Here is a 27359-nt window from a genome sequence, read left to right on the forward strand (position 1 = left end):
TCATCCTTCGCCTAGTGGATGAAAGCTAACCAAAACCGATAAAAGAAATTTCAGTAAGAGCTCCCAGAGAGCAAGTGCTAATTTAGGTTTCAACGAGGTTATGGATTCAACTTAGGTTTAGCGAGGTTATGAACTCCTAGAGAGCAAGTGGTGATTTAAGTTTTAGCGAGGTTATGGATTCAACTTAGGTTTAGCAAGGTTATGAATTCAATTGACGTGAATCGTTTCAATTTGTTGTTTATGTACCAAAAACAAGGCCTTACGTTTGGAGAATGTGGAGAATCTAGAAGTAGAACATTCATCATTATAGATATTTGCACCACATTGGGATGCATATGTATGCACGTGGAGCCATTAAAGGCCCTGCATTATCATGAGAGACAACATCCTTCGAGGAAAACGCAAGGGCTGATGAAATTGCTTCTAGATTTTGGAATCAATACCTGAGAAGCTATTTACTAGTAGCTCTTTTGTGCCCACTAGGCCCATGAGCTACCCAACTATGTGAGATTCAGTCCTACACAAAAGGGTCTGCATAATTATGTGAATTCTAATGCCTTCTATTTCTTCATCAAAGGATTCTAATGGCTTCGACGAAATAGTTTTTCCAAACAACAAATAAACTCCTAACTTTCTTCGGGCAATTCTTCAAACAGCAAATAAACTTCATGCGAACTAACTGCCATGTGCATCGGAAGAAAAACATAGCCGATTCTGTGATTTATTATCACGAAGAATAAGCTAAGCAAGCAATTACATACTAAAAATCAACAGAGGGCTTTACAGCAGATTACATTCGCAAAGGGGTAATGAAGCACAGTTATTAAAGGGTGAGGAATTCTTCAAAATAAAGTAAAAGAGGTGAGGACAAACGTAACGATTTCAGAGGGACAAACTTGAGAAGCTACTGTGTAAATATGGGCTAAACAGCAATTTTACATGCCGATGGCGAGCCAACGCGTCTACTTTTCTCTTATTCACTTGGGCTTGCTTCTAGCAGTTTCTTCAACCCGTGTGAGTGCATCTGTGAGCACATCAATTGTCCAATCTTTCAAATCCTCCTGAAGAAAACAAAGTTAAAAAAACATTGTAAAAAAGCGTACTGAGGCGGCAGCGAACCAGTATTTGTTAATTTCTACATTAACGTGGCCATGTACAGAAGAACAAAACGGAAGACATACTGAAATACAAGAAAGAAACTTAATCCCTACAGTCAGATAAGAAAGATGCACATCGCACGCGGATTTTTTGAAAGCAGAAAACTAAGAAGAGAACTGGTAGGGACATGCTCAAAACACAAATCAACTTGATTCGATCTTTTGAAATTGTGAACTATTGTTTGCTTCTTTCTAACTCTGTGCTACAACATGCATTGTTTTCAGCTCCTGTAGAAATAGACCTGGGTTAAGAAGGTTCAATAATCAATGCTGATTACAAGTACTCCAAATTCCAATAACAAATCCAAGAGCCAAGTTTGAGACTTCCCAGGGAGCAATTCGTCAAACAAATTGAATACTTAAAGGTTTTATAGACAGGGTTGAGAGTAATAGAGTCAATGTAATCTGCATCTAAAATATATATGCAGTGGGTAGCAGTTTTAGTATGAAAACTAATAAATACAACTGACGAAAAGGAAAATTAGGAGAATAAATCAAAGGTAAATGACAAGTGAATCGAGTTTCACCATGTGTACTGGTTCCCCAGTTCTTATCCGCGCATTTGGACGAGCAAGCTTTGATTCAAATGGAGTCCTTGGCCGCACTTCTTGAATTTCATCCCACTCCTCACGACTAAGCATTCTAACTGTGCCCTGACCAGCAGGAGCATGCTTTATTTTGCGCTCAATCATCTCTTGGGATTTGGATTCATCTAACTGTCAATGTCATATTAACATGAATCTTTGTAAGCATGGAATCACTACAATTGAATGAGAAAGGGTTCATGACCACTTATTCATGGCAAGCAAAACAGGTATTAAGGAGGCATATTATTCTTCAAAAGATAGAGCGTGACCCATTTAAATTCAATATCCAAACTTCTATTAGGCATAATTATACTACTAAAACATTTTCTTTCCTGAAAGGTAAAACAACAGTCCTATTTGGACAAGCAATAGGTGTAAAGGATACACATTTGGGGAAAAAATGTATTGTGGTTAAGATAAGCTCCTAGCAAACAACTTAAAAACCCAACCAGACAACTTTGTGTTCAGAGAAGGGATCTAGGAAAATGAATCATACCATCATCAGGAGCTTTGCGAAAAGTGCAACTCCAACAGCAGTGAGAATCATTGGCATAGTTGCTGTATCAAGGTAAGATTTTGATTCTGGAACATCTACCAATAACTTATCCTTGATAGGGTTCTTTCTTTTCCTCATCTTCTCCAACTCAGCAACCTTCCTCTTCAATGTTTCACTAGGACCATCACGGGATAGGGCATGCATCTGTCTACGCCATAGAAATGATGCCCTGACGACTCGAAGCATTTTTACCAAGGATATGGTGTACGAATCAAATGTCTTTCAATAATAGCAGAGACAAAAATCCCACTCTTTTACCCCAGGAGTAAAGATCTTCGATTGAGAGGTCGATTATTACTTCCCTCCTCCAAAAATGCAAGGAGAGACTGTCTTCAGAACTGGGGGGAAGACAAAAGGTTCAAAATGTTTTAATTTTCCTTTAAAGAATGAAGTGACTATCTCTGAGTACTTACGGATATACATGTCTTAAATTGAATTACAACGGCACCCCCCTAAACCACTCATAACATGAGATTTTCATGTGTCATGTATACAGATGTATATAAGGTGCATGTGAATGATGTTAGCACCTGACTACCCAGACGGGAACAAAAGAGGACGAAAATGTAGCATTGAGACTGTCTGAATTCAATGAAGTAATCCATGTTTTGTCATCGCGAGATTTGAGTTAAAATGTCAAACACAATATCTACGTAAAATTAATTTGAAGGGCAGGATACATCGTCACACTAGTTAGATGTTTAAACAAATTAAGGCATTCCATCAAGGAGTTGAATAAGTTCGACATAAAAAAAGGGACACATTTGGGGGTCAAAGAGTATTATAAAATGTTAGGGAAAAAACGTGAATGAAATAATCCACTAAATTTAATTCAGTCCATAAACCTGACACACAGCAAGGATTCTTGATCCTTTTTTGGTATAACTCATGTGTCCAAGCCAGCTTTCGCGCACCTCAACTAATCCTAGGGCCCATCCCACCATCCACTAGTGGAGAGCCCAAGTAAGCCGGAGCAGAGCTCCGTATGGACTGACCCCTAGGAGTTGATAGCACCGGAGCAAGAATTGTTGATTTCGCTCAATATCCATCTCCATTCAAGAATCCAGGATCTTAAGTCGTGTCTTTTTTTTTCATTTATTCCCCAAATGAATGTGTTAAAAATAAATCCAAGCATGCTATCTGCGTACAACTCGTTTCTGTAAGGGAGGACACCATGGCCAGGCTAGTAAGAACTTATAACACTTAAAAGAAGCATTTCATCGAACAGTTGATGGACACGCATAAACATAGGAGTTTTAGATGGAGAAACCAGCTATTTGCAGAGAGTAATCACGTAGGACAGCGGGATCGGAATTCAATCCTGTATATTCTAGAAATCGAGTAACCAGCTATTTGCAGAGAGTAATCACGTAGGACGGCGGGATCGGAATTCAATCCTGTATATTCTAGAAATCGAGTGGACCAAGGTTCGTATTACACGTATATATACGTATATATGTATGTGTGTGTAAGTGTGGAGAGAGAGAGAGAGAGAGAGAGAGAGAGAGAGAGAGATTGTAGTGAAATTACTTGGTGACGGGATTGCCAACGACGGGAGAGTATGGCTGAAGATTACTCTCGAGTAGACAGGTCTCCACCTCTCTGTTTGTTTCTCATCATCGGAAAATTAGCTTGGAACTTGTGGAAGGTGGAAGAAATGAGAGGAAAAGGGAGTAGGCCCTGTTCCAGAACGACACGAAATAAGTACTGTGGTTAATTTTTAAGAAGGTAATTTTAAACTCAAAAATAATATATTTACGTAAATAATTTTTTTAGCAATATAAATTTTATTTGATAGATTTTATTGAGATCTTTTATACGATGTAAAAAAATAGAAAAATTATTTTTCATTTACATTATTTTTGACTTTGAAAATATAAAATAAGTATTTATTTTTTAAAAAGGTGTTCTGGAACGGGGCCTAATTACGAAAAAATGAAAGAAAATTGACAGGAAAATTTCATTGTTCATTTATTTTTATTTGTTTCATTTTCTCTTATTTCTTTTTTTACAAAATAAGGGGAGGAATTGTTTTTAAACTTTTTTTTTTTTTACCACAAGTTCCAAACAAACCCAAATACGGGGTTTAGGAAAGACTTTTGACCAGACTAGAAGTTTCATTCTCATTAGGTTGCGTTTCCACGTTATTATTATTTGTCTATAACTTCTTGCTTGGATTGTAATTTTGGCACTCCAAAAATTGATAGAGAGACTCTAAAATTGAATTATGTTAATACACAAAACGATGTCGTTTTAGAACTCCTCCATCAATTTTTGAAGTGCTAAAATCAATTTCCTTCATGCTTTTAGCAAACTTGCTTCTACTAAACTAAATTATAAACTTCTCCTCTTTTGTCAATTTCCTTCCAATTTTTCTATAACTTTTGGCTTTACATATAGCTTAGTGGAGAACTTGACCACAAAGTATTACGTTCGCAACTTTTAACTAAGCAAAAACACCACACAATATTTAATTGCTCTTATTGAGTGTAAAAAAAGGTAGGAAATAAATGGCTTGCTTAATGTAATTTTATTAAAAAGATTTTTTTTTGTAAGAAACACGTTAGAAATTCATTGATGAATATGATGATTACTACAATCTACCTTGTTTAACAATACAACTAAAATACAAAGACTTATTACACACGAGAAAACAGATAAAACATCCAAATCAAATGAAAGATTCAAATCCAATGATAAATTGATCAGATGGTTAAGTGAGATGCCCATGCTACTTATGTCTAGCTGCCACGATAGTTCCACGATGTTTTATTTTTTATTTTGACAAATTTTGCCCAATAATGTTACCAACTTATCAAGGCCGTTCAGAAAATCGTTCAATGTTTTTTTTTAAACAATTCTTGTCATCTTTATTGAAATAGAAGTTTTACAGAAACTTCAAAAGGTAAAGACTAAAGCTACAAAATTGATATTGAGCATGAAAGAAAATTATGATTCGGCTGTAATCTGGTTCCATGTACTAAGACAAACAAGTCAGCTCCAGTGTATACTTCTTTGTGCTTAGCTTGAATAAGATCAAACAGAAACTAAAGGCCAGGAAACACCTGGAAAACTAGTCTGTAACTTTACAGGGGGGGCTATTTTCTAGTAGAATTGTTTCAAGTGGACCGTGTAAGTGCTCTAGATAATAGACATCGCGTTATGCTTTTTTTTAGATTAGCAATGAGAGGTTTCCGGATCAGCTTAAGCAAATTTTTCTTGCAATGTGCGCTATACTCCTGCTTTTTTAAAAAGAGAGAAGCAACCTCAACGAATAGCATCTCAATATGCTTGCCCAAATGCACAACCAGGGCGATTAAACTGAAGAGGGTAAAACTGGTTACCGCCACAAAAAGGACTAACCACTGTAAATTGTTCAGCCAGTACAAGATGTAGAAAACTAGAAATGGACAATTTGCTTGGCATTGCAGTTTGTAAGGATACACAACAGGTTTTAACAAAGTTCCAGTGGCACAGATAAAACATAAGCATCTATCTCAGTACTTCAAAACACTAGCGGGAGAGAGAGAACGTGTAACAAATAAGGAAATTGTATTCTCCCTGATAAGATGAACTTGTACAATTAAAATCCAAAAAACAAATAAGTGATTAGAAACAAAATGTATCATTTCCCTCGCCGAACCCATGAATCAGATGAACCCCAAGAGGAAGCAAAAGGAAAAGAAACGTCCAAGGAAACTTCAGTACATTCAACCAATCTTCAAGCTCAAGTCAAGATTACTTTCCAGGGCATGGTTGACAGGATTTTTTGACAAAACTTCTGAGTGAAAAGAAAAGTAGTAGAAATCATGTGAACCCACCGGCAGCATAACTCTTGACATTGTCCACAAACATATGTGGGGAAAACCTCATAGAAGTGAACCGTAAGATGCCACCCCTCAAGTAGCACAGATGCCCATCCAAACATGAAGCAAGGAAATTAGAACCATTAACACGAGAAGATAGCAGCCTAAGAGGCTTCATAATGAAAACCAAAAACAGGTCAATGGTTTCAAATCATCTAAAACAGGCAACTTGGAACCTATTGGCCTTTACCCTTTTGGAATTCCATACGCATAATACGCCATTAGTGTGGAATTCCTATGCAGGAGCATCTCCTAGAACAAGCCCAAGCAGAAGCACACTAGTTTCAAGCCATTCGTAGTTCTCACAAGAATTCTAGTTTTCCCTTCAGCCTTGGAATGATTGGAACAAAAGATTCTATTAATCCTAGAACAAGCCCAAGCAGAAGGCTTGGTAAGTTCGGCAGTAGAGAAAAGCTCTGTAGCCAAAACCATTGCTTGGGTTGTAGGCCTGAATGATACATGAAAGTTCCTGGTAATAGAAGCATACATATTGCAATTGATCTTCAGTTTAATGAGTCCAAGTGATGTTGGGCACCAAGACGCAGTTCTTACTTCTTACAGCAGGACGAAAATAGCAAAAAATATACGAACAAACTATGTAAGGAGAACCCATAAACCTATCCAAACTAGCCAATGGAAAGCGTGAACTTAATCCTGCCATGGGCAAACATATTAAGCAAACTACATATAGAAGAAAAATCACAAACATCTAAATAGTCTCCAATAACTACAAACCCACAAATTCTACCTAATGAGAAATCCATGACAAAACATGTGTCTAGATCAGGCTGGCTAATCCATAAAGCAACAGAAACAAACTAAAGGACAAAGGTTCTTTTGATCTTCTAGCAGTGTCCACTTGGAGCAAGTTCTTTTAAGTGTCTACTGAAATCCAAACCGGAAGATGCAATACGCTGAGAACCAAGAAACCATTGTGCATTGCACACCTACAGGGAAAGCTAGCAAAGTCTACCTCGCATAAGGATGGTATCGACTACTGCCACTATAGCCAGCCCTACTTCCATATAGCCCCCCTGCTCCACCATAGCCAGCTCCAGGTCCAGAATCATAGCCAGCACCAGGTCCAGAATCATAACCAGCACCAGATCCTGAGCCGCCATAATTTCCATAGCCTCCGCCTCCGCGGCCATATCCACCTAATGCACTCCCACCATATCCCCCGCCAAACTCTCCCCCATAAGAACCAAAGCGACTAGAATAGCCAAGCGAAGGGTCTCCCCTATAACCCATGTAATCACTGCCGCCGAAGTCACCGTAACGCCCACCAAATTCACTACCCCCACCATATCCACCATAATCACCTAGCCTACCACCACCACCTCCTCCAAAAGTTCTATAAGAAGCAGGGCCAAAATTGCCACTACTGAAACTGCTATAAGAGTCACCAAATCCACCAAAATCATCAACATATCCGCGGCCCCTAGAACCCCTACCATATGCAGGAGCCGGAGCTGAGTTGGAGGATTTCTTTGGCTCAGCCTTCTTGATCTCAACCTACAACAAAGAATTAAGTTAACCTAGAATTTCCACTGCTTAAACATTTTTACGGCTGGTCACACCAACAAAATTAGACCTACAAGCTGCTATGATGCTATCTAATATTACTATACATCCTATAGCGCACAGAGGTTGGCATTAATTTTATGGGTTATTGAGAAAGATTGGGACAATGATTCAGCCTGCAATGAAAAGCAACTAAAGTGGAATCTTGTATTGCTGGTGAAAAGTGAAAAGCTATGTCTCTGTCAGATGTCTTGGTGATACATTGGACTGAACTCACCTGGGTGCCTGACATATCAATCTTATTCCCATTGGCCAGTATATTATCAACAACTTGCTCATTGTCAAAAACAATAAATCCAAATCCCCTGGAGCGTCTAGTCTCATGATCTCGTATGATCTCATGTTCCACTACCTTCCCATACTTTGAGAAGAAATTTTTGAACTCATCTGAAAACAATAACCACAAATTTGAAAAAAAAAGAAGAAGAAGGAACCAGATCAGCATCCTCAAAAGGCCAACTAAAAATGACGTGTCAAATATTAACATACTTGCTGGGAAAAAAGAGAGAAAACACTTACCATCACTGACAGATGTTAGTATCCCACCAACGAAAATCTTCTTTGTTTTGAAATCCTTGGACTCGCTAGAACCTTTTGGGATAGTTCTTTTGATCTCAACCTGCTCATTAATTTCAGCGAGTAAGTTGTGATATCTAACAAACCATGGGGAATATAATCTCATACTTCTGTTTTGAATATAATCTCGGACAAAGCTTTGTGAACTTTTAAGTTATAGCCAAGTTGTGAGTGGAGAGCTAGATTGCATCAAAAATTAGCAAATTTTCTCACAGAAACTAGAAAGGCATCCTGAATAAGACTCTCTATAGCTTCAGGTATCACAGACATACAGAGTACGTCATGTGAAACTTGATTCGATAGTACAACAAATCAACCTCAATCCAAACTAGCTTAACCCTTTATATTGATCACTGGATACACGAGAACTCCAGTACTCCAGTCGCGTTTTTTCATTAAAACTTGGAATGATTTTCAAAAGGGATGGAACTGTTATTCCTCATCATCCAATGAAATGGCCATTCACCTAAATAAGCAAAAGTCGATTCCATTTGTAATTTGTGTCACTGACTCATTGAAACTTTACGCCAAACCAAATATTCAAACGAGCATTCCACCGAATTATAGTGAATCAAACACTACCCCTCCCCTCTCTCTTAGAAGCAATATCTATAACATAAACTTTAAAAAAAGGGAACACTCTCTAATGGTAGGAACGTCGGCCTCAAGACTGGCTCACACTAGTTTTCCAAACTACCCCTATTTCTTCTCCCCTCTTTTCCCCCAAATTTCATTACAACTTTTATAAAGGGAACGCCCTTTAATGGTATGAACGTCAGCCTCAAGGCTGGCCTGGCTCACACTAGATTTCCAAACTACCCTATTTCTTCTCCCCTCTTTTCCCCCAAATCTCATTAAACGCCCTTTAATGGTATGAACGTCAGCCTCAAGGCTGGCCTGGCTCACACTAGTTTTCCAAACTACCCTATTTCTTCTCCCCTCTTTTCCCCCAAATCTCATTAAAGATTAATCTCAATTCAAGATCTTCATATTTCCATCTTTATCATAACACAATGTGCACACGGTACCGTCTAGTTCGTATCGTATTAATAAATCTAATCTACCCTTGGAAGGTTAGAGACATGCCAAGAATTCCCTTTCTAAAGGAGAAACCAATCTATCACAAACCCTAGGAAGAAAAACTCATCACTCACCTGCTTGTCATTGATAACATGGGTTTCAGCAATAACAGTGTCGACAACGGACGGATCAGCATAGGTAATAAACCCGAACCCCCTCGGTCGACCCGTGCTCCTGTCTTTCATGATAACCGAATCGGTTATCTCTCCGTACTTCCCAAAGTACTTCGTGAACTGATCTATACTCACCACAAAAAATCACACACATCAAACAACACCAAAAAAAAAAAATTCACACAAATTAATGATTCTGCAAACAAAACTCAAGAAGAAGACAAAAAAACAAACCTAATGTGGCATCTTTAGCTAGCCCCCCGATGAATATCTTCCTGTAACACAAATACCCATAAGCAACACACCCTAGAACAACGAATACATGTCATATATGATATCTGTGTGTGTGTGTGTGTGTAGAGAGAAGAGAGAGTAGGGGGGCAAACCCTGGACTGGCACCGTCGCCGAAGTGAGGATCGAACTTCTTGGAACCCATGGGGTTTGAGAGAGAGAGAGAGAGAGAGAGAGAGAGAGAGAGACGGGGGGCTGAGGAAGGATGAGAGAGAGAGACGGGCGGCTGAGGAAGGATGAGAGAGAGAGAGAGAGAGAGAGAGAGAGACGGGGGGCTGAGGAGGGATGAGGGTTAGGGCTTGGGGATGCGATTATTAAAGCAAGATACGGTGGGTATTAAAAGGGGCGATTTCTTCATTCCGTGGCGGTGGCAGATTACCCGGCTTCGCAAGAAATCGTTATACAGCCTCCGGTTGACTAAGAGCATCCCCAATCCAACACCCTCCAAATTTCTATTTGAGAATATCCAAATTTCTATTTGAAAAGATCAAATTAATCTATTTTATTTGAAAAATAAATTTAGAGGATTGTATTATTTATTTCAACTCCAACCCAACACTCTGTTTCTCAACTCCAACACATATTTGGAGAAGATCCTTTATTTTTTCCTTCATCCTCTATATTTAGAGGATCAAAGTTCATCCTCCCAAGTGGAGGAGAGTTTTAGAGGATGGGTTGGAGAATGTTTTTCCTCCAAAATGGGTTTGCGTGCTCCCCGCACAATTAATCAAAATATGAGCTCTTAAATGTATTAGCCCAACTAAAAACCCATTAAGTAAAACAGATAAGGTGCTTTCTTTTTAAATTTTTTTTTTAAAAAGAAGATAATTTCAAATTCAAATATAACAAAAATAAAAAATAATATTTTTTTTTGCATCATTTAAAAAATGATCTATTAAACAAGATCCAAATTGGTAGAAAAATTATTTGCATAAATACATAATTTTTTAACTTGAAATTACTTTTCTTTTCTAAAAATTTCTTTTTTAGGAAACTGGAACGGCACCTAACTAAACTAATAACCATCATTCAATAGGGGAAATAAATCGTCTTCGCTTTTGGGGAGGATTGATCTCTGACCTCTTGTGTGAAAGTCAACGATAGTGGTCAAATGAGCGTGTGATATCACACTAACACCGTGTTTACAGTGAACAATGAGAGGTGGATATAGTAATATTCTTAGATGGTATGTTCCAATACCTCCCTATCCACCCTTGTTAATTAAATGATCCTTACATATTCCTCAAACATTCTCACTTTCGAATATTACCGGTAACGAAGATCGGACAAATAAAAAATTTGACAAATTTATTATACTCTGCGCACTCTTATCCTCCCATACCATCTAATCTGTAAGTAAATCGACCATATACTCGTCATCCTTTGTAAAGCAGTGCACGGCATTGCGAATTGTTGGGAGGAGCACTGATAATTTGCAAGCACTTTTTATTTCAGAGCACACATCTTAAAAAAATTTACAATTCTACAGTACAATATTTTTTTCCCCCAACCAATCTTGTATTATTGTAAATCTGTCCTGTTTTTTTGACCAACAATCATCAACCAGTATCCTTTTCTTGAGCCCACCACTAGCCCTCCCTCTTCTTCCTCCTCCTTATTTTTCTTTTTTCTTGTCTATCTCTCCATTTCCCTCTCTTCCTCTCTTCGTAAGATCTCTTAACGTTCACTATCGCGGTCTCCATGCATCCTTTGGATGGCGGGAGAGGAGCTTGTTGGGATTTGTCCCACATTGGTTAATTATCTCCTCCAATACTAGTATATGAGCCTGGGCGGCCTCTCCACTCTTTGCCAATTGGTTTGGAGTTGGATGCTTTAACATGGTATCAGAGCTAGAGTTTCGGAGGCTTTTCCCCTTTGTTTGTGCCATAGTTGCACTTTATTTCATTGTGATTCGTGTGTTCCGAATCCTTTGTTGACCTCTCCACGTGCGAGTCAGGGGTCGCACGTGCGGGGGAGTATTGGGATTTGTCCCACATCGGTTAAATATCTCCTCCAAAACTAGTATATGAGCTTGGGCAGCCTCTCCACTCTTTGCCAATTGGTTTGGAGTTGGATGCTTTAACAGAGCTAAGGCTCGAATTCGATGATTGTAGGAGCAATGTCAACGGTGACGCTTTGTTTGTTGGAAGTAGTATTCATTCTATGTCAGTCTAGTAAACTTTGTTAATGAATACAATTATCATAAAAACAAAAACAAAAAATGGTAAAGGAAAGAGATGTCGTCATCGAAACGACACTAACCTTTCATTCTCATCGACTGACTTTGAGCGTTTGTCTATATGTCAACATAAACAAAAGCATAATAAATAAGACGGAAGAAAAAGAATTCATTACGCCATTGGCTAGGAACAAAGAAAAAGTACCCGAAAATTACCCGGAATACACTTGTAGAGTTATTTATGACCGGTAATAAACGTTTATTACTGGTCATAAATACCTTATTCTGGGTAATTTTTGGGTAAATATTTTTTTTTAACCTAGCATTGCCCTATTTCATTAAGACCAATACAGTACCAGTTTCTACGGGGATGAGCTTCTTTCCAGAATCTAATCATTTATAGTAAAACTCTTTTAACTGGAGTAACATTTTCTTCCTATTTACGTGTTCAGATGGTAAACTAAGTCTAAAAGGTAGCAATTGTCCAGCTCGTGATAAGAAATACGAGAGACACCTACAAGTGAAGATGATAATCAAATTGCAAGTAAACCGAGCTGCTCGGCTTGTTTACTCATTTGCAATTCGCGAGTTCGGCTCGGTTTGACTTACTAACGTTCAATTTGGTTAGTAAATGAGCCGAGCTCGAGCCTTAATTATCACTCGGTTTGTTCAACAAAAACTCGACTCGATTAAAGAGGCATGTTTTTTTTTAATAAATAAGTTTGACTCGTTAAGACTCAAACCAATCTCAAACTTCAATTTTTAGCTCAAATTCAACAAAGTTAGACTCGGCTCGTTTATACAACAACGTAAGGGAGAGGCCATTGTCACATTGAAATTTAGAAGGGAGGTCTCTTTTTTTGATAAAAAAAAAACCTCACAGGTGATTTAGCTGGTGTTTGGGGGAGTCTACTGAGATCACCAAAAATCTTTGCGTGCAAATAAACTCACATAGTAAATAGTATTGTATACCTGTTACCAACGTGGAAAATCAGACACATCAAAGACCCATAAAGAAATAATGGCATGGACACGTCTATCGGCCACTCTTTGACCACTCATCTCTCACATATATGTGTGAAGTTCATTCCTCAATTTAATCTGTGGGGCTCATCCCACGTATATAAAAGATGAGTGGTCAGTAGTAGTGTACGTAGCGTTGTTGGAAAAATTCTTGCCCATAGGATTAGTTCTTGGTGGGGGTGATTCCCACATAATAAATGGGGTGTTTCCACTGACAAAAAATACCGAAAATTTAACGCATTTTACTATATCGTTTACACTAACAAAAAAGTTTATGTATTTTACCATCATGTTTTCACTAACAAAAAAGTTGTCAACAAAAACTTTTTTTTGCTACAGTAATTCTACTTACAAATTCATTGACAACTTATTAACTACTGGAAATAACTTGACATTTCTCAACAATTTATTGACTATTGAAAACACTTAACAACTTTTCAACCACAAATAAAATTTTATAAATTTTTCACTATTAGAAACACGCCCTTAATTAAGGTTCAATTCTTATAGTTAGACCGTAATTTTTTAAATTTCCTAATTTCGGTGCGAATGGCCTTGTCTTAACCGGATTGGAAATGAAAATTACTTGATGTGTATAATGTGTGTGCACGTAAGCTGGTCGAGATCGGAAAAAAATAGGTAAGAAAATCAAGAAAACAAGTTAAACTAAAAGCCCTGGTGGATCTCTCTCTCTCTCCTGTATTTCCCGTAGCTGACACAGATCAATTCAAAACCCCTCCCAAGTCTTCCCATTCCCCATCTCTTCTCCCTCATCGCATTCCCCCCGTTCCAATCTCTCTCCTCTTCATTACAGACCTCCTCCCTCTCCTTCTATGTATTTAGCATACACATAAAAGTGTATCCCTCTATACATACATTCACCCCCGTGTTTTGTAAAGATGAGCAGTGGAGCTAGGGTTTCAATCCCGAACAGCGTTCTGAAGACGATCCAGAACATCAGGGAGATCACGGGCAACCACAGCGAAGAGGAGATATACGCAATGCTCAAGGAATGCTCCATGGATCCCAACGAGACCGCCGGCAAGCTTCTCCTCCAGGGTTTGTTTGTTTTGCCCCCTTTTATCCGTTTCCTGTTTCTTCGCCTCTTCGGCTCTGTGTTTTTTTTTTTTGGGTTTGGTATTGATTTATCTTCGTTGCGGGTGTGATTCGTGTTCGGTGGATTCAGCTGTTTGGAGCCAAATTTTGGGGATTTTGCAATTTCATGGCGGTTTTATAATGTTTCTTGGGGGTGGACTGAATTGAGCTATTTTTTATATATGATTCGGTTTTGGGGGTGTTTGCGTTAAACTAAATGGACTAACGCATACGTTTTTACGGCTCATTCTCCTCACATACATCAACTCAAAATACCATTTAGCGGAAACAACTTGACTAAGTCATTCGCATGTAGTCCAATAATATAGCAGAAACACACTCTTAAAGTTTGAGTTTAGAGCTGTGTAAAAGCCTCACTTGATGGCAAAGTTGTGAATTTGAAAGACCCAAAATGACATTCAAAAAATTTGAGGATTTTTTTGGTAAGGGATATAATGATGACAGTTGGAGTGTATGGTTCAGTTTAATGGGTTTTCACTGTTTATGTATTGTTGCTTTATGATTAGGTTTTCTTATGGTTCAGTTACTACTAGAACATCTCCTTACTCAAAGTTGGAGTAACATCCCTCTTGAATAGAGGGATTTGATAAGAAAAGAAAATAAAGGATTAGAGTTTCTTGCCGAATCAATCATTTGGATTGAGTGGTTTGGTGGGAAATAGAGAGAAAAGTACAAAACATGCATTTTTTGATTGACTACTTCCCCCTTCTCATCAAATCATCGTTAAGGGCTCCCCTTTCTTATCTCACCTTTTCTCACAATCCATAGGGACTGTAAAAGATTCATTTGATATGAAGAACTTTAATGTGCAAACTCAAATTTAAGCATAGAGCTGTGTAAAATCGTAACAGATGGCGTAGTTGTGTATTTGAAAGACCCAAAATGACCTTCAAAAAGTTTGAGTAAAATTTGCTGCCTTCCTCGATTTGATATGAAGAACTTTAATATGCAATCCCATATTTAAGCATAGAGCTGTGTAAAAGCCTAACTTGACGGCGTAGTTGTGAATTTGAAAGACCCAAAATGACTTTTAAAAAGTTTGAGTAAAATTTGTTGTCTTCCTTGATATGGGTTTGAGTTAAGGATGAGAGGCTTTTAAACAAAATTGAGTTTATGGGCCGGAGATGCTGCATAAAGTGACATTTGAAATCATTTCACAACTTAGTTTCGGTCGATTTTTAAAAGCTTGTTTTTATGAGTATGCATGTGGGGTTATGCAGCACACACAGTTCGTGGAAGGTCACATTCCCCTATCGGACACCGACATTCTCTTGACACGTGTCTGACACTCAAATCCGAGGTGTCCTGTTTTTTCTCAACGTTAACGTTTTGGACACTTCAAGGGCACTACAAAAAATGCTTCGGACACTCTCAGGACACTCGCAACACAAGTTTGGGTCCTTAAACAAAATGATAGACTCTAATTATAACTTATGGAAGTCTTATAATTTGTGTGAAGGATGATGGTTTATTGACTATGAAGACATACATGGTGAAACTCTTTTTGTTGATGTACTTTTGTAAATAATGTAATGATAAATATGATATAAGGTACGGTGTTAAATATTTAGAATTACAACCTTATTTTTTGTTTTTTATTCATACAACAGTATACATATACTTATAGATTTTAAAAAGTGTCCCCCAACATGTCGTTTCCTCCAGTTTTTTAAAATTTACGTGTTAGAGTGGCGGTGTTATGTCCGTGTCAGTGTTACATAGATGTGGTGTTGGTGTTGGTTGAATGTAAGATGCTCGAAATTCAACACTGCTGTTTTTCTGTATTAGCCTAATATTTGATGTAGCCTATAGGATGTTAAGATCGTAAATAAATGGCGAAGTGTTAGTGCACATGAGCAGAAATCCTGCTTAAATTATTTTCCGGTGCAGATCTCTTTGAAATGTGGATCCATGAGGTGTTCAAAGTGATACTGAGAAGGGTGGTAAACAGGGTTGTTTTCTTGGACTTCATTAGTAGCCTGTGTATGTATTATAACTATCTTAGATTTGCATAGTGTACTTTGACTAACCTATAAAGCATTTGAAGAATTTATATACAGTTGTACACCTCTAGAATGTCTACGCATGTAAACTGGCCTAAGTTCTTAGGATTTGGCTAATCAAAGAAGTCATTTCAGTATCGACTTTTAGAGATTCAGGTTCAACTCATAGTTAACCCTTGGTATTTATGGTCTTTTTTCCATGATCAGTTTTGAGATCGCATTAAATTCTAAAGAATCGTTGTAACTGCTCTAATTGAAGTTTTATTTTTTGAGCTCTGGTTAAGTGATTCAGCGGCTTATTCATGTGTTAACAGTTGATGCCCTAGTTATTGGCGGATCACAAAGTACTATAAGTTGGGTGCACAGCCTATAAGATTGTTCTGTACATTGGTTGAACTTGAAGTGCCACAAACTGCTTTTCCTTTATCGCTAAAGTGTGTGATGCCTATAGAGATTTTGTTGAATTGTATCTTATCAAATACAGGATTATGTGTTTTAGTCCATCATCCTCTTTTATATTTTACCTTCAATTCTCCAACTGAAGCAATTAAAAGAGTGTGTTATGATTTCACAGATCCATTTCACGAAGTCAAAAGGAAACGTGACCGGAAAAAAGAGGTAAAACTATTTCATGCAATGTAACTGAAAAAGGGTGAAGTTATATTGTTGATTCCTCTATAAAAATTGTTGATCAGAGTGTACTTTTTTATGTGTAATAGAGGTACCAGTGGCATGGTTGAAAATAGGGAAAAAGTTGGTTAGGGACGGAGCAATTTTCTCTCAAAATTGATTTGTAGAGATCTTTGTATGATCCATAAAGGAGTTCATCTTAGCATGTTTATCACTTCAGATACAAAAAAACATTCAATAACTACGTGTAAGATGGTTGTTTTTGGTGTACCTGGCGGATCTGACAAAGATTTCAGTTCTTTACGTGCTGCGAATTCAGGTCTGTCTTTATATATTTTGGTATCTTGGTGTTTGTATTCCTGCAGATTTTGAGCAACAAAGAGTCCGGAGAATCAAGGCGGAGACCTGGTACGCAGGGGAGAGGGAGCAGGGGTGGCCGGGGCAATTATTCTCGCCCCACAACGAATGGTAATGTACTTCTTTGATGATGCAGTAGGTTTGAAGGTATTGTTGTCATTTTAGTGTCTTTAGTATTCGTAGGGTTCTTTCTAAAAATAGGTGTCTTGATGCAGCACGTTTTAGGGTATTGTTGGTCATTTTAGTGTCTTTAGTATTAGTAGGGTTTTTTTTCTAAAATCGGTGTCTTGAGTCCTCATTAGGTAGTTTTTGATGTATTGATTAAAGAATATTGGAGCTTAGTCTCTTTGTATCCCTTTTAGGGATTTATCTCTCTTATGAATCTATCCCTTTGATTTGGTTTGCACCATTTGATGTGATTTCTTGTCGAGAATATGTTCCCACTTGCCAGAATTTCCTTGTTATTGATGTAGTCATGTTGCTTTCCTTGTTATTGCTTCTTGGAACTGATACTCTGTAAGGGCTAAGACCTCTGAAGTATTCCTTTTCACTTGACCCCTGTACTCTTAAAGCATGACAAAGCATTTCCTGCATTATATATGAGCAGTTGGGAGGCTGGATGTCTTTTATAGTTCAACATGCCTTGTGGAGTACGTCTCTGGAAGGTAGTTGGGAGGGGTTGGCTTGAGGTTTGTGATGCGGTTTCTGGCATCATCTTTGGTCTCGGGAGGCAAGATTGGACGTGGTTTTTCCAGAGCTTGCAGATAGTTGTGGATAGAGGTTGGTTAGGGACTATTTAAAAAGTGATGTCCCTTCTTGGGAATGCTTTATAAGCTGCCTAGACTGTGGAAGGGTGAGGATGGTGGCATGGTGCTTTGGTTAAGTTCGAAGTAGTAAGTTTAAAGGAATGTCCTATTCTGTAGCCTTACTGATCGGTAGACCTGCCTGCGTGCCTCATTTTGTTTTTGCATCAGGGGCCTTTCAGTGATGACTTCCTGGAAGGGCTTTTGGCCTTCATCTCTTTTAGCTGAAATGCTTTTAATGTTTTACCAAACATAAACTGAAGTACTTTTACAGCATAGACATACTTTCTAGCCACAATACCAGATAGACCCAAAAGCATTTGCGATAATCATTTATCTCTAAGTTTTCCTATGCAGCTTGTTAGTTACTTGTCTCATTTATACATCAGTTCTTTTTTTCTCTTTTGTACCTCTTTTCAGATGCTGGTGGTGGCAGAAACTTTGCTCCTGTAAAGGAAAACGGAATTAATCAAGCTGAGAAAGTTGGTGGACTCTTGTCTTTGCCTGCCTCCCAGGAGACAAAAATTAAGGATATCACTCCTGCCGAAAGGTGCTACTCTCTGAAATAAATGTTTAAACAACATTCACGTGTCTTACCCTGTAGTCTTCAAAGTTATCAAGTCAAATTGGTATTGCAATGAGCAATGTAGTTTCACAATTGTTGGGGTATTTGACTGTTTTGCAGCTCTCCCACCATCCTGACCAATGGTCCCGCTCCGGGGTCTCCTGGGCGTGCTGGTGCCGTACATGCTTCTGATTTGGATGCTGAAAGTTTGGTCAACAAATCTGAAGAGGTTTCAGCAATTAACATTGGTAAGTTAGGGGGTCCACCAGCACTTGTCCACTCGATCAAGACAAAGGAAAACCCCAGCATTGGATTTGGGAAAGAGCACTCACATGAACAACTAGCATCAAGCTCGAGCAATAGCTCAATTGCTGGGACCCAGGCAGCTTCACCTGGAGTCTATTTCTCGACTTCAGATCCTGTTCTGGTGCCATCTCATGATTCACGGCTCCCAGGTGCTGTGGGTGCAATAAAGCGTCAGGTTGGAAGCCAGCGGACTCCTGTTGAACAGAATTCACTGGTCCTTTCAGATGGCAAATCAGCTGATGGTCAGGACTTTGCACCTTTTTGGGATAGACACACACAATGTTATCATTTGATACACGGAACTTGATTTTTTTATTACATGAAAGCAGCTTATGATCCTTTGGTTTTTCTACTGACTGAAATAACAGCTTCAGATGCTGGGAGCTCCTCCATGCAAGTAAATATGCCAACCAAATCCATGGGGGTTGGAAAGCATCAACTTGTGGATTCTACACAACCTGTGTTATCTACTCATGGTGGCTCTTCTATTATAAGGTCTTCATCTAGTCACAATAGTCACTCGCAGCAAACAATTGGCTCTCAAAAAGGTACCTGCCTTGTTCTTTCGTTTTTGTGACACTTTTTTGTACTGCTTCAACTGGTGTTACAACTTACAACTACTGGCAATGTATTTGGAGGTTTGAGGGTATATTGGAGTATCCAACATCATACAATTTTGATACATATAACCGATCAAAAAATTTAGCAGCACATTATCATGTTAGTATGATGAATGTTAAGGGTACTTACCCTCCATAATTTTTTATTTAACGGTTGTTATCCTATTATATTGGATTCATGTAGATGCTAAATTGTGCCAACCCTTCTGAGCTTATCATCTCTCATCGGGGATAATCTCATGTAATTTCCTTTTTTCCCCCTCAAGATCATTGAAAGTCAAGGTTTCCCCATTTTCCTTGTCGTGAAAAGCGACCGTGACTAATGGTAAATGGTTGTCTGTGTGGTCTTTTGCCCATAATTGTCTCATGACTAAAGACATCTTTCAAAGGAGGCGATGTAACACAACCTCTGCCCCAATGTGTATCATGTGTAACAGGGATGAGTAATTTCAAACCACTTATTCTTGCATAGCCCCCTTCGCCTTGTGCTTATGGTACCACTTATATCAATTGGTGCATAGTTGTTGGGTGGCCACATAAGGTTTTGAACTACTTTAGATGTTTTGGAAGAAACAAGAAAGCAAAAGCTTTATGGTTTTGCATTATTATTTGTTTTTATTTATTTATAAGATTTGCATTATTATTTGTTTTTATTTATTTATAAGATTTGCATTATTATTTGTTGAGAATATAAATAGTAAAGTTGCCCCTATTTCTAACAGCTTAAGCTTTTAGATGAGTTGGTGGCTAATAGTTTAGTATCGTATCATAGCAGGCAATAGATCCTGGGTTCGAAACTCACCGCCTACCTAATGATTAAAAAATTTACACGTCTTTAGCGCGCTTATGGAGTAGAGTCTGGCTACACGTGAGGGGGCGTGTTGAGAACATAAATACTCTCTCCGTCCCATTTTCATTGTCCATTTTTGAATTGCGTGCCATTTTTGAATTGCTTATATTTTTCAATCTATAATGTTTTTCATAATTTTGAAAATTTTGTATTATAGAACTAATCAAGATCTATCAAACAAGATTCATATTGCATATTTTTCGAGATTCACACTAAAAGATATAGGCAAAAGACATATAAGAGACAAACAGAATAATGGACAATGAAAATGGGACGGAGGGAGTAATAAAGTTGTCCGTCTCTCTAATAGCTTAAGCTTTTAGATGACTTGGTGGTTAACAATCTAATATTTTCAATCTTTTGGGGAGTTTGGTTGGAGCGATATGCAATTCTTTGATTTCCCTATGGGATAGAGTTAGTTACATATCTTCTTTTTGGGTATCGGTTTCTTTACCATTTGCGGGATTCTGTTGTTTTTTTTCTCTAAGGTTTGGAAGGTATTGTCTGATCCATAGATAGAGAGGTTGAGTTTTGTATCTCTTCAAAGCACTTTAAAATATATTTATACCCTTTTCATGTACTTTTTTGTACTCTTTACACAAATATCAAGTCTAATTGACACCCATCGGAGATTAATTGGCTGTTTCCTTTCAATATAATTTTGGTTGGTTGCTGAAAAAAGTACAGTACTTTTTTTTTTTTGTGGCCTTGAGTCCCTTTTTGTCTAATGAATTGCATTTGTATGTAAATCTTTGCATATTTAAGGATTTTACCCATGAAATTAGCTAGTTCGGGGCTTTAAAAAAATCAGAGCATCCTTCTCGTTTGGTCTTTTGAATTTATCAATTTTGCAACTCAAAGTTAGAACCATTTCCAGTTGCACCTGAAGTCTCCCCAATTCATTGCAACAGGGAATGGGAACTACCTAAAATTGGTAGGAAAATACTAGTTAAATAAAGTGAAAAGACGATAATCTTACAAAAGAAAAAAAAAAAGTGCATGTAGGTTTGGCAACTATACCATTTGCTGCTTTGTTGGGTTTTCCGTGTTCCGACCAAGGTCCACAATCAACTCATGGTTCATCTGTTTCGCAGCAGTGGGCCTTAGTAAGGAGTGGAAGCCAAAGCCACACTCTAATCTTGCTCAAGTGTCTGGGACGTCTGGTTCATCTGAGGTTCCTACTACATTGGAAGCTAATACCCAGTCGTGCCCTGTGCCCAGTGTCCTTGATTCAAAAGAAGCCTATATTAAATTACAGAGGGAGTTAGAGGAGTTGCACATGTCAGATGGTCAACAAGTTATCATCCCGAATCATCTCCACGTCCCTGAAGCTGAAAAATTTAGTTTTTGTTTTGGAAGTTTTGATGTTAGTTACAGTGGTCTTGAGAATGAAAGTAACCCCACACCTGTTTCTGAAACTTCTGAGAGTGTTGAAGAAACAGCAGAGCAGTCCTCAAGGTTTGTGATTTTTTTTAATCTTATCTTTCCTGACATGGATTAAAATATCGGTAATTTTATTTTGCTAAGATGATGAATATTTTTAATTCCTTTTAATCTTTGGAGATAGGAAGAAGTACCTTTGACTTGTCTCATGGTATCATAGTTTGAAATGTCGGTATCGGTTGCTATAGCGGTATCAGTCGCAATGACGTGGTTTCGGGGTGTAACAGTCACGGTAACCAGAGACGTGCTTCGCACAACATAGGAGAAAGGAAAATTTTCAAAATGGCCCCCAAACTTTCGCCCAAATGTCTCATAAACCCGTAAACTCTAATAAACTTCAATTGAACACCTAAACTCTACGAACTTTATTGAATTTGGCACCTACCGTCCCACTCAGTCAAATTGGTGACAAAATTTGCTGAGATGGACTAAAGGCGCCGTTAAAATGGTTGATTAGGAGCGAGTGGGGCAAATTTCCTCTCTCTCTCTCTCTCTCTCCCTCCCTCCCTCTCTCCCTGTCTGTTTCTTCCATATGTAGAATTCTCCCTCCTCTCCTCCTATTCTTTTCTTTCTTACATCATTATAGTGCACTCCGCCCTGAATTCACATGGTTTATCCCTGATTCCACAAATTTCTAGTGACCCATTAAGGTCTTTCTCTTCTGAGATCGAAACCCATTCAAGACTAATATCCCAGTACTCAATTTCTGTTTCCTTACGAACAACTTGGCAATCGGTGTTGATGCACAAATTTGCATGTTACAAAGAATGATGAAGGGCCATGCTATTACGCTAAATTGTAAAGTTTTTGATCCTTTATAAGGTGCGTTCACACTCCACTACCGGCCATAACGGGACTTGGTACCTACCCATACCGTTACCTAAGGACCATGCATGGTATGGATGAGTCTGTGGACGAAGATCCTTTATAAGGTGCATTCATGGTATGGAGCTTAGGGGAAAAGTTTGGATCTCTTTTCATGTATTGCTAAATTCACTATTTTGGGTCCAAAAAGTACCACATTTAGGACTTGCGTTCCAAATCATAAATTGCTAGGGTTTTAGTTTCTGGGTAACACTACTACATTCTGAAGGGTGTGATAAGAAATGAATCTTCAAGTATTGACTTGGTTTTACTTGACCAAAATTCTTTTGCTCTAGATTAATGAAGCATTGTGTGTGTTGAGCTAGTAAGTGTTCAATTTGTTACCCTCCTGTCGCAGTCCATTCTTTGAATGAATACTGATGCCTTTGAGTATTGTTCTTTAACATCTTTTTTTTTTTTTTTTAAATCCTTGGATTCAGTGAACAAAACGCGTTGGCAACTACGGACGAAGGTGATTATCATGACCATCCTCAATCACCAATACATAGACCGGAAAAATTGTCATCTGGTGCGGGCAATGTTTCATCCATTACTGTTCCCGAGTATGATGAGTCTAAGCAAGAGGCTGCCTTGCCACCTGGTAGCCGTCAATTTCCGATGATTCATACTTCTCCAAGCTATAGTTTTGGTTTCATGCCACCAATAGTTGGAGGCCCGCTTGCACCACTTGAAAGCACAGAGTCTCAAGCACGTGACGTTTCTCGCCTCCCAAGCTTCGTTGTATGGCTTTCATTCTCATGTGTCTTCTGCTGTTACTTGATTGTTATTTTGTATTTTATCTGTAACTTGTCCATGGCTGTTTTCTAAAGGATAAGTTGTACAGTGGTGCCCATTTTATTTGATGTTATGTTTTCAAACTGAATATGGATTGTGAGTTTTTCCATTAGTATGCTTTTTTGTGGATTTTGACTTTTAACTTTTGTACTTCTAAGAGTGTTTGGTTATTGTATCGTTTTGTGTATAGATTCCGCCACTATTGGATCCAGCCAGCTATTATGCGCAGTTTTATCGGTCTGGGACTGACAGTGATGGTCGCATTTCTCCGTTCCATGCAACTGGAGTTGCAACCAAGTACAACGGGAATGCTGCAGTTTTATCTCCGCAGACTTCTCAATCTACTCAAGAGGTTTGTACATTTCTAGGACCTATGACTTTTTAGCCACGTCAAGTAAACACTGGGAGAGTTTTACCAATTCTTTGCTGAAGTTGCGGAGAAATTACTTTGGAAATATATTTTGGTGAACTACTTACAATGCTGATTCATGATGTACATGTCTTATTGCCCATTAATTCCGTCCACATTATCCGAATCTCAGGAGTTGTCGATGTGCCGTGGGTGTCTTTCTGTGTATATGTTGAATAACTTGTTTTTCAGGGAAAGAAAATCCACGCACTACCTTTTTCTATGGCTATTACATGTCGGTGTGGCACATGTGTTTGCTCCACATAGGACATCTGCTGAATGTTGTATAATGTAGCATATGCTTTGCTTCATCAATGACCTAAGAACTTTTGATGAGATATGGCATGAAGTTTTTCCTACCTTGTGCTAAGTTTTTTAGATATCCACTAATATCATCATGTACCATTATTTTGCTTGCATGTCAAATTGCAGGGTGTGAACTCTTTGGTTTTGTCTACGGCGGGTCCAACTTCTCTTGTGACTCAAGCTGCTGAGGGCACGCAGAGCTCGATACCTCTAACTCAGCAACCCCTCCCTGTCTTTCGACATCCAACCGGGATGCCTATACCCCATTATCATCCAAACTACATTCCATATGGTCACTATTTCTCCCCATTCTATGTTCCCCCTCCATCCATCCATCAATTCTTAAGCAATGGTGCATTCCCGCAGCAACCACCCCAGGCTGGCAGCATATATCCAGCTCCACCAGGGGCTACTGCCAAATATTCACTTCCACAATACAAAGCGGGGAATAACACTGGAAACCCAGCGCACGTTGCGATGGCTGGAAACTATGGATATGGCTCCTCCCCTGCTGGTTATAATCCCAGTTCTACTCCAACATCTGGAAACTCAACTGCCAATGAGGATCTCGCAACACCCCAATTCAAGGAAAATAACGTCTATATGACAGGACAGCAGGTTGGTTTTATTTTACATCATGAGATTAGGCTTATTATTTTTGTTTGGTATCCAAAACTCTTGGTGTTTAGGGGTCTTTTGGAATATGTTTACCATAGTGTTACGGTTGGATTTGATGACGATAGAATAAAACCATGTCATGTGTTAGCTGTCAATTGATTGGGACTGTTATGATTACTGTTAATTGAAACTTGAAAGCCTAGGGAGAGGGAAAGGCCTAAATTAACATGGGATGTAGTTGTAAAGAGCGAGGTGAGTTCGGTAGATATAGCTTTCATTTACAGAGCAGAATGGCAGAAAAAGATTCAGCCAAGCCAATTGATCGGGACACAAGGCTCAGTTTGGTTTGGATTATGTTTAGCATTCAATCTTAGACTTTGTACATCCATTTGGCTGTACATTGTCAGAGACTCAGACTTTAGCCGCAAGGCTCAGTTTGGTTTGGTTGGGATTATGAACATTGTGATGTTATTGGGTTCATGCGATCAGAGTTGACGCTCCTTCTTGAAAGAATCTAACTCTTCATATTCCAATTCCAAGTCATACAATGTGTTTTTATTTTGGAAATTGAAGTCAGAACGTGAGCCATTTGCCTTTTCCACCTTCCTTGTCATGAAAAGAGGAAAACAGAAAAGAGGACGCAAGTTGTACCTCAATGATTTTGTATTTCTTCTTTCTTTATATGCATAACTATCTACGTATCTATTATTTTGATTTCTTCCCCCAGATTCCAGACTTGGAAAAAAGGATTAACATTGCATAGTATTTTTTTTTTAATCAGAATTATATAGTCACATGTTCTTGCCTTTTCATTTTTGTTCTCTGGCAGAGCGAAGGTTCAGCGGTATGGTTTGCTGCACCGGGCCGAGACATCTCTGGCTTACAGCCTAGTTCATTTTACAATATTCCTCCGCAGGGTCCAGTTTCTTTCACCCCACCTCAGAGCCATGGCACCTTTACTGGTATCTATCACCCTGCACAAACAGTTTCAGCATCATCCGTTCACCCTCTTCTACAACAGTCTCAGACCATGGCTTCACCTGCTGATATTTCGGGACCTGCAGCCGGTGCTTATCAGCCGCAGCATGCACAATTTAACTGGCCCAATAATTATTGAAGGATCGATCTGTCTTTTCCTAAACCAGCAAAACAAGAAATGCAAACCTCGGTATTGAGATTATTTTGGGGATTCCAACAATTTGGGATGGACGAAGACATGGAGAAGGTACGAGATTGGCCTGAATTGAGTGTAAATCTGAAGAGGGATTCTAAAAGGTAGCCAGCTGTATCTTCTGATTGATTGGATGGAACATACTAAAGTTAAACTCCTATGTAACGGATCAACCATTTTAAGTTAGTTGAGGTGGGTATGTGCAGGTCTTCCTTTCTTGCTTCTGTATGCGGTGTAACCATTTAGCTCTTCATTGATAGAAACTTGAGCGTTGAGAAACTTTTCCTTGTCCCTTGTTACCCCCCTCACCTTTTCATTTGAGATTTCATAGGCTTCTCGTCGGTAAGATTAGGGTTTTAGGTGATTTTTCCAATCTTTCGCCCTCTTACCTGTATAAAGTGATTTGATAGCAAGAAAGGATGTTGTAACTGGTTTTGGCATAAGCAAAAAGAACCATTCAATTGCTCCATTTGGTATTGATGCACCATTGATAAACTTGGGACTTCGTTTTTCATTTTCGGTTAAGCATGGAGATAGTAAATTCTTCCTGATGCCGGGAAAATCAAAATCATTTCTTCCTTTTTTAGGGTCGTGTTTCTGTAGCTCTGTGAATAGCAGTTGGAGTAATTTCTATCGTATTATTCTCTCAGACATTTAATGATTAATGACTATGGTTAACTACGTCGGTTAGGGTTTGCCTAATTGCAACATTACTCTAAACGTAGGAACAAAAGCAGAACACCGAAAAACGAATGTATCTACTTTAGATCCTGTTATCCATTTACTTTCTTAAGCAGATATCATCGGCGTACTAATAATCCATGAATAGCCGATTAATCAGTATCTCTTCATTCCACTGAAAGATTGGAGGTTCCTGGAATGATGTTTTGTTTTGGGATTTAACAGGAGAATTTCTTGGAACGCGTTGAACATTTCAGTCTCTCAGTTTTTTCGTGACTTCAGCGCGAGGATTGATACATTCTTAGTTGTTTCAAGTTCATCAGAAGCCTTTGGTAGCAATTTTTGGTTATTGTTTCAGTTGGCTGTTTCATTGGGAAATTCTGACATTGATTTCAATTGGTATAGTGTACCAATCTCATCTCAACAAAACAAGATTTCACTATCGGTGGGGGTGACATTTGAATCAGCAATTTCCAAAGCAAAAGCATCCTCACTTTCATGTCACTGTCAACCAAGGGTTTGGTTTCGTAGGAAATCATTTGTTGGCCAAGTGGACCATTAGTACTACGGACATATATTCGAAAGTAAATGTATTCAGAGTCGTTTGACGCATGTGAACTTCACGCACATTGAGCGAACAACTGCTCAACACAGCTGTCCGGACATTTTTGGCCGTCGTATCTTCTAACTCTGTAGATGAGGATTGAAACATCATCAATTATCCAGGACAAACGAGAGGAATTCTTCTTTGTGATGAAGGGGAATTTGGAAAGAAATCTCTCATATGTCAACCTCTCTTGTCATTGTCGT

General features: G+C 38.5%; 3 protein-coding genes across 4 annotated transcripts; 1 reads left to right on the plus strand and 2 right to left on the minus strand.

Moving 5' to 3' along the window:
* Positions 1 to 694: 694 nt before the first annotated feature.
* Positions 695 to 3970, minus strand: LOC131323451 (uncharacterized). Its single transcript, XM_058355255.1, has 4 exons — positions 3831 to 3970; positions 2241 to 2638; positions 1685 to 1873; positions 695 to 1061 (listed from the first exon to the last, which is right to left on the minus strand). The coding sequence occupies exons 2-4, from the start codon at positions 2484 to 2486 to the stop codon at positions 978 to 980; spliced, it is 519 nt and encodes a 172-aa protein (XP_058211238.1). The 5' UTR covers positions 2487 to 2638; positions 3831 to 3970; the 3' UTR covers positions 695 to 977.
* Positions 3971 to 6765: 2795 nt separating this feature from the next.
* On the minus strand, positions 6766 to 10052 carry LOC131323450 (uncharacterized). The gene is made up of 7 exons (XM_058355254.1): positions 10034 to 10052; positions 9906 to 9974; positions 9754 to 9794; positions 9481 to 9644; positions 8270 to 8369; positions 7968 to 8137; positions 6766 to 7681 (listed from the first exon to the last, which is right to left on the minus strand). The coding sequence occupies exons 2-7, from the start codon at positions 9953 to 9955 to the stop codon at positions 7136 to 7138; spliced, it is 1071 nt and encodes a 356-aa protein (XP_058211237.1). The 5' UTR covers positions 9956 to 9974; positions 10034 to 10052; the 3' UTR covers positions 6766 to 7135.
* A 3640-nt stretch (positions 10053 to 13692) lies between these two features.
* Positions 13693 to 26337, plus strand: LOC131323452 (GBF-interacting protein 1-like). 2 transcript variants are annotated; one of them, XM_058355256.1, is made up of 11 exons: positions 13693 to 14071; positions 16706 to 16749; positions 17127 to 17229; positions 18342 to 18471; positions 18607 to 19034; positions 19161 to 19340; positions 21357 to 21720; positions 23010 to 23310; positions 23555 to 23716; positions 24206 to 24697; positions 25527 to 26337. In XM_058355256.1, the coding sequence occupies exons 1-11, from the start codon at positions 13912 to 13914 to the stop codon at positions 25812 to 25814; spliced, it is 2652 nt and encodes an 883-aa protein (XP_058211239.1). In that variant the 5' UTR covers positions 13693 to 13911; the 3' UTR covers positions 25815 to 26337. The 2 variants fall into 2 exon arrangements, with proteins under 2 accessions (XP_058211239.1, XP_058211241.1); XM_058355258.1 differs by having other exon boundaries at positions 21360 to 21720.
* Positions 26338 to 27359: the final 1022 nt, after the last annotated feature.

This window comes from Rhododendron vialii, chromosome 4a (genome assembly GCF_030253575.1).
Source record: "Rhododendron vialii isolate Sample 1 chromosome 4a, ASM3025357v1".
In the NCBI taxonomy this organism is placed as follows: domain Eukaryota; kingdom Viridiplantae; phylum Streptophyta; class Magnoliopsida; order Ericales; family Ericaceae; genus Rhododendron; species Rhododendron vialii.

Bases quoted from the DNA above. Each gene is read 5' to 3' on its own strand.
- LOC131323450 (XM_058355254.1), bottom strand. From the start codon at position 9,955: ATGGGTTCCAAGAAGTTCGATCCTCACTTCGGCGACGGTGCCAGTCCA. The intron at 9,795-9,905 runs GTTTGCCCCCCT...TTTGTGTTACAG, and splicing joins GGCGACGGTGCCAGTCCAGG to GAAGATATTCATCGGGGGGC. The intron at 8,370-9,480 runs GTGAGTGATGAG...ATTAATGAGCAG, and splicing joins ATGTTATCAATGACAAGCAG to GTTGAGATCAAAAGAACTAT.
- LOC131323452 (XM_058355256.1), top strand. From the start codon at position 13,912: ATGAGCAGTGGAGCTAGGGTTTCAATCCCGAACAGCGTTCTGAAGACG. The intron at 19,035-19,160 runs GTCAGGACTTTG...CTGAAATAACAG, and splicing joins AGATGGCAAATCAGCTGATG to CTTCAGATGCTGGGAGCTCC. The intron at 23,311-23,554 runs GTATGGCTTTCA...TTTTGTGTATAG, and splicing joins CTCGCCTCCCAAGCTTCGTT to ATTCCGCCACTATTGGATCC.
- LOC131323451 (XM_058355255.1), bottom strand. From the start codon at position 2,486: ATGCTTCGAGTCGTCAGGGCATCATTTCTATGGCGTAGACAGATGCAT. The intron at 1,874-2,240 runs GTATGATTCATT...TGACATTGACAG, and splicing joins TCGCAAAGCTCCTGATGATG to TTAGATGAATCCAAATCCCA. The intron at 1,062-1,684 runs GTGAAACTCGAT...TGTTTTCTTCAG, and splicing joins CTGGGGAACCAGTACACATG to GAGGATTTGAAAGATTGGAC.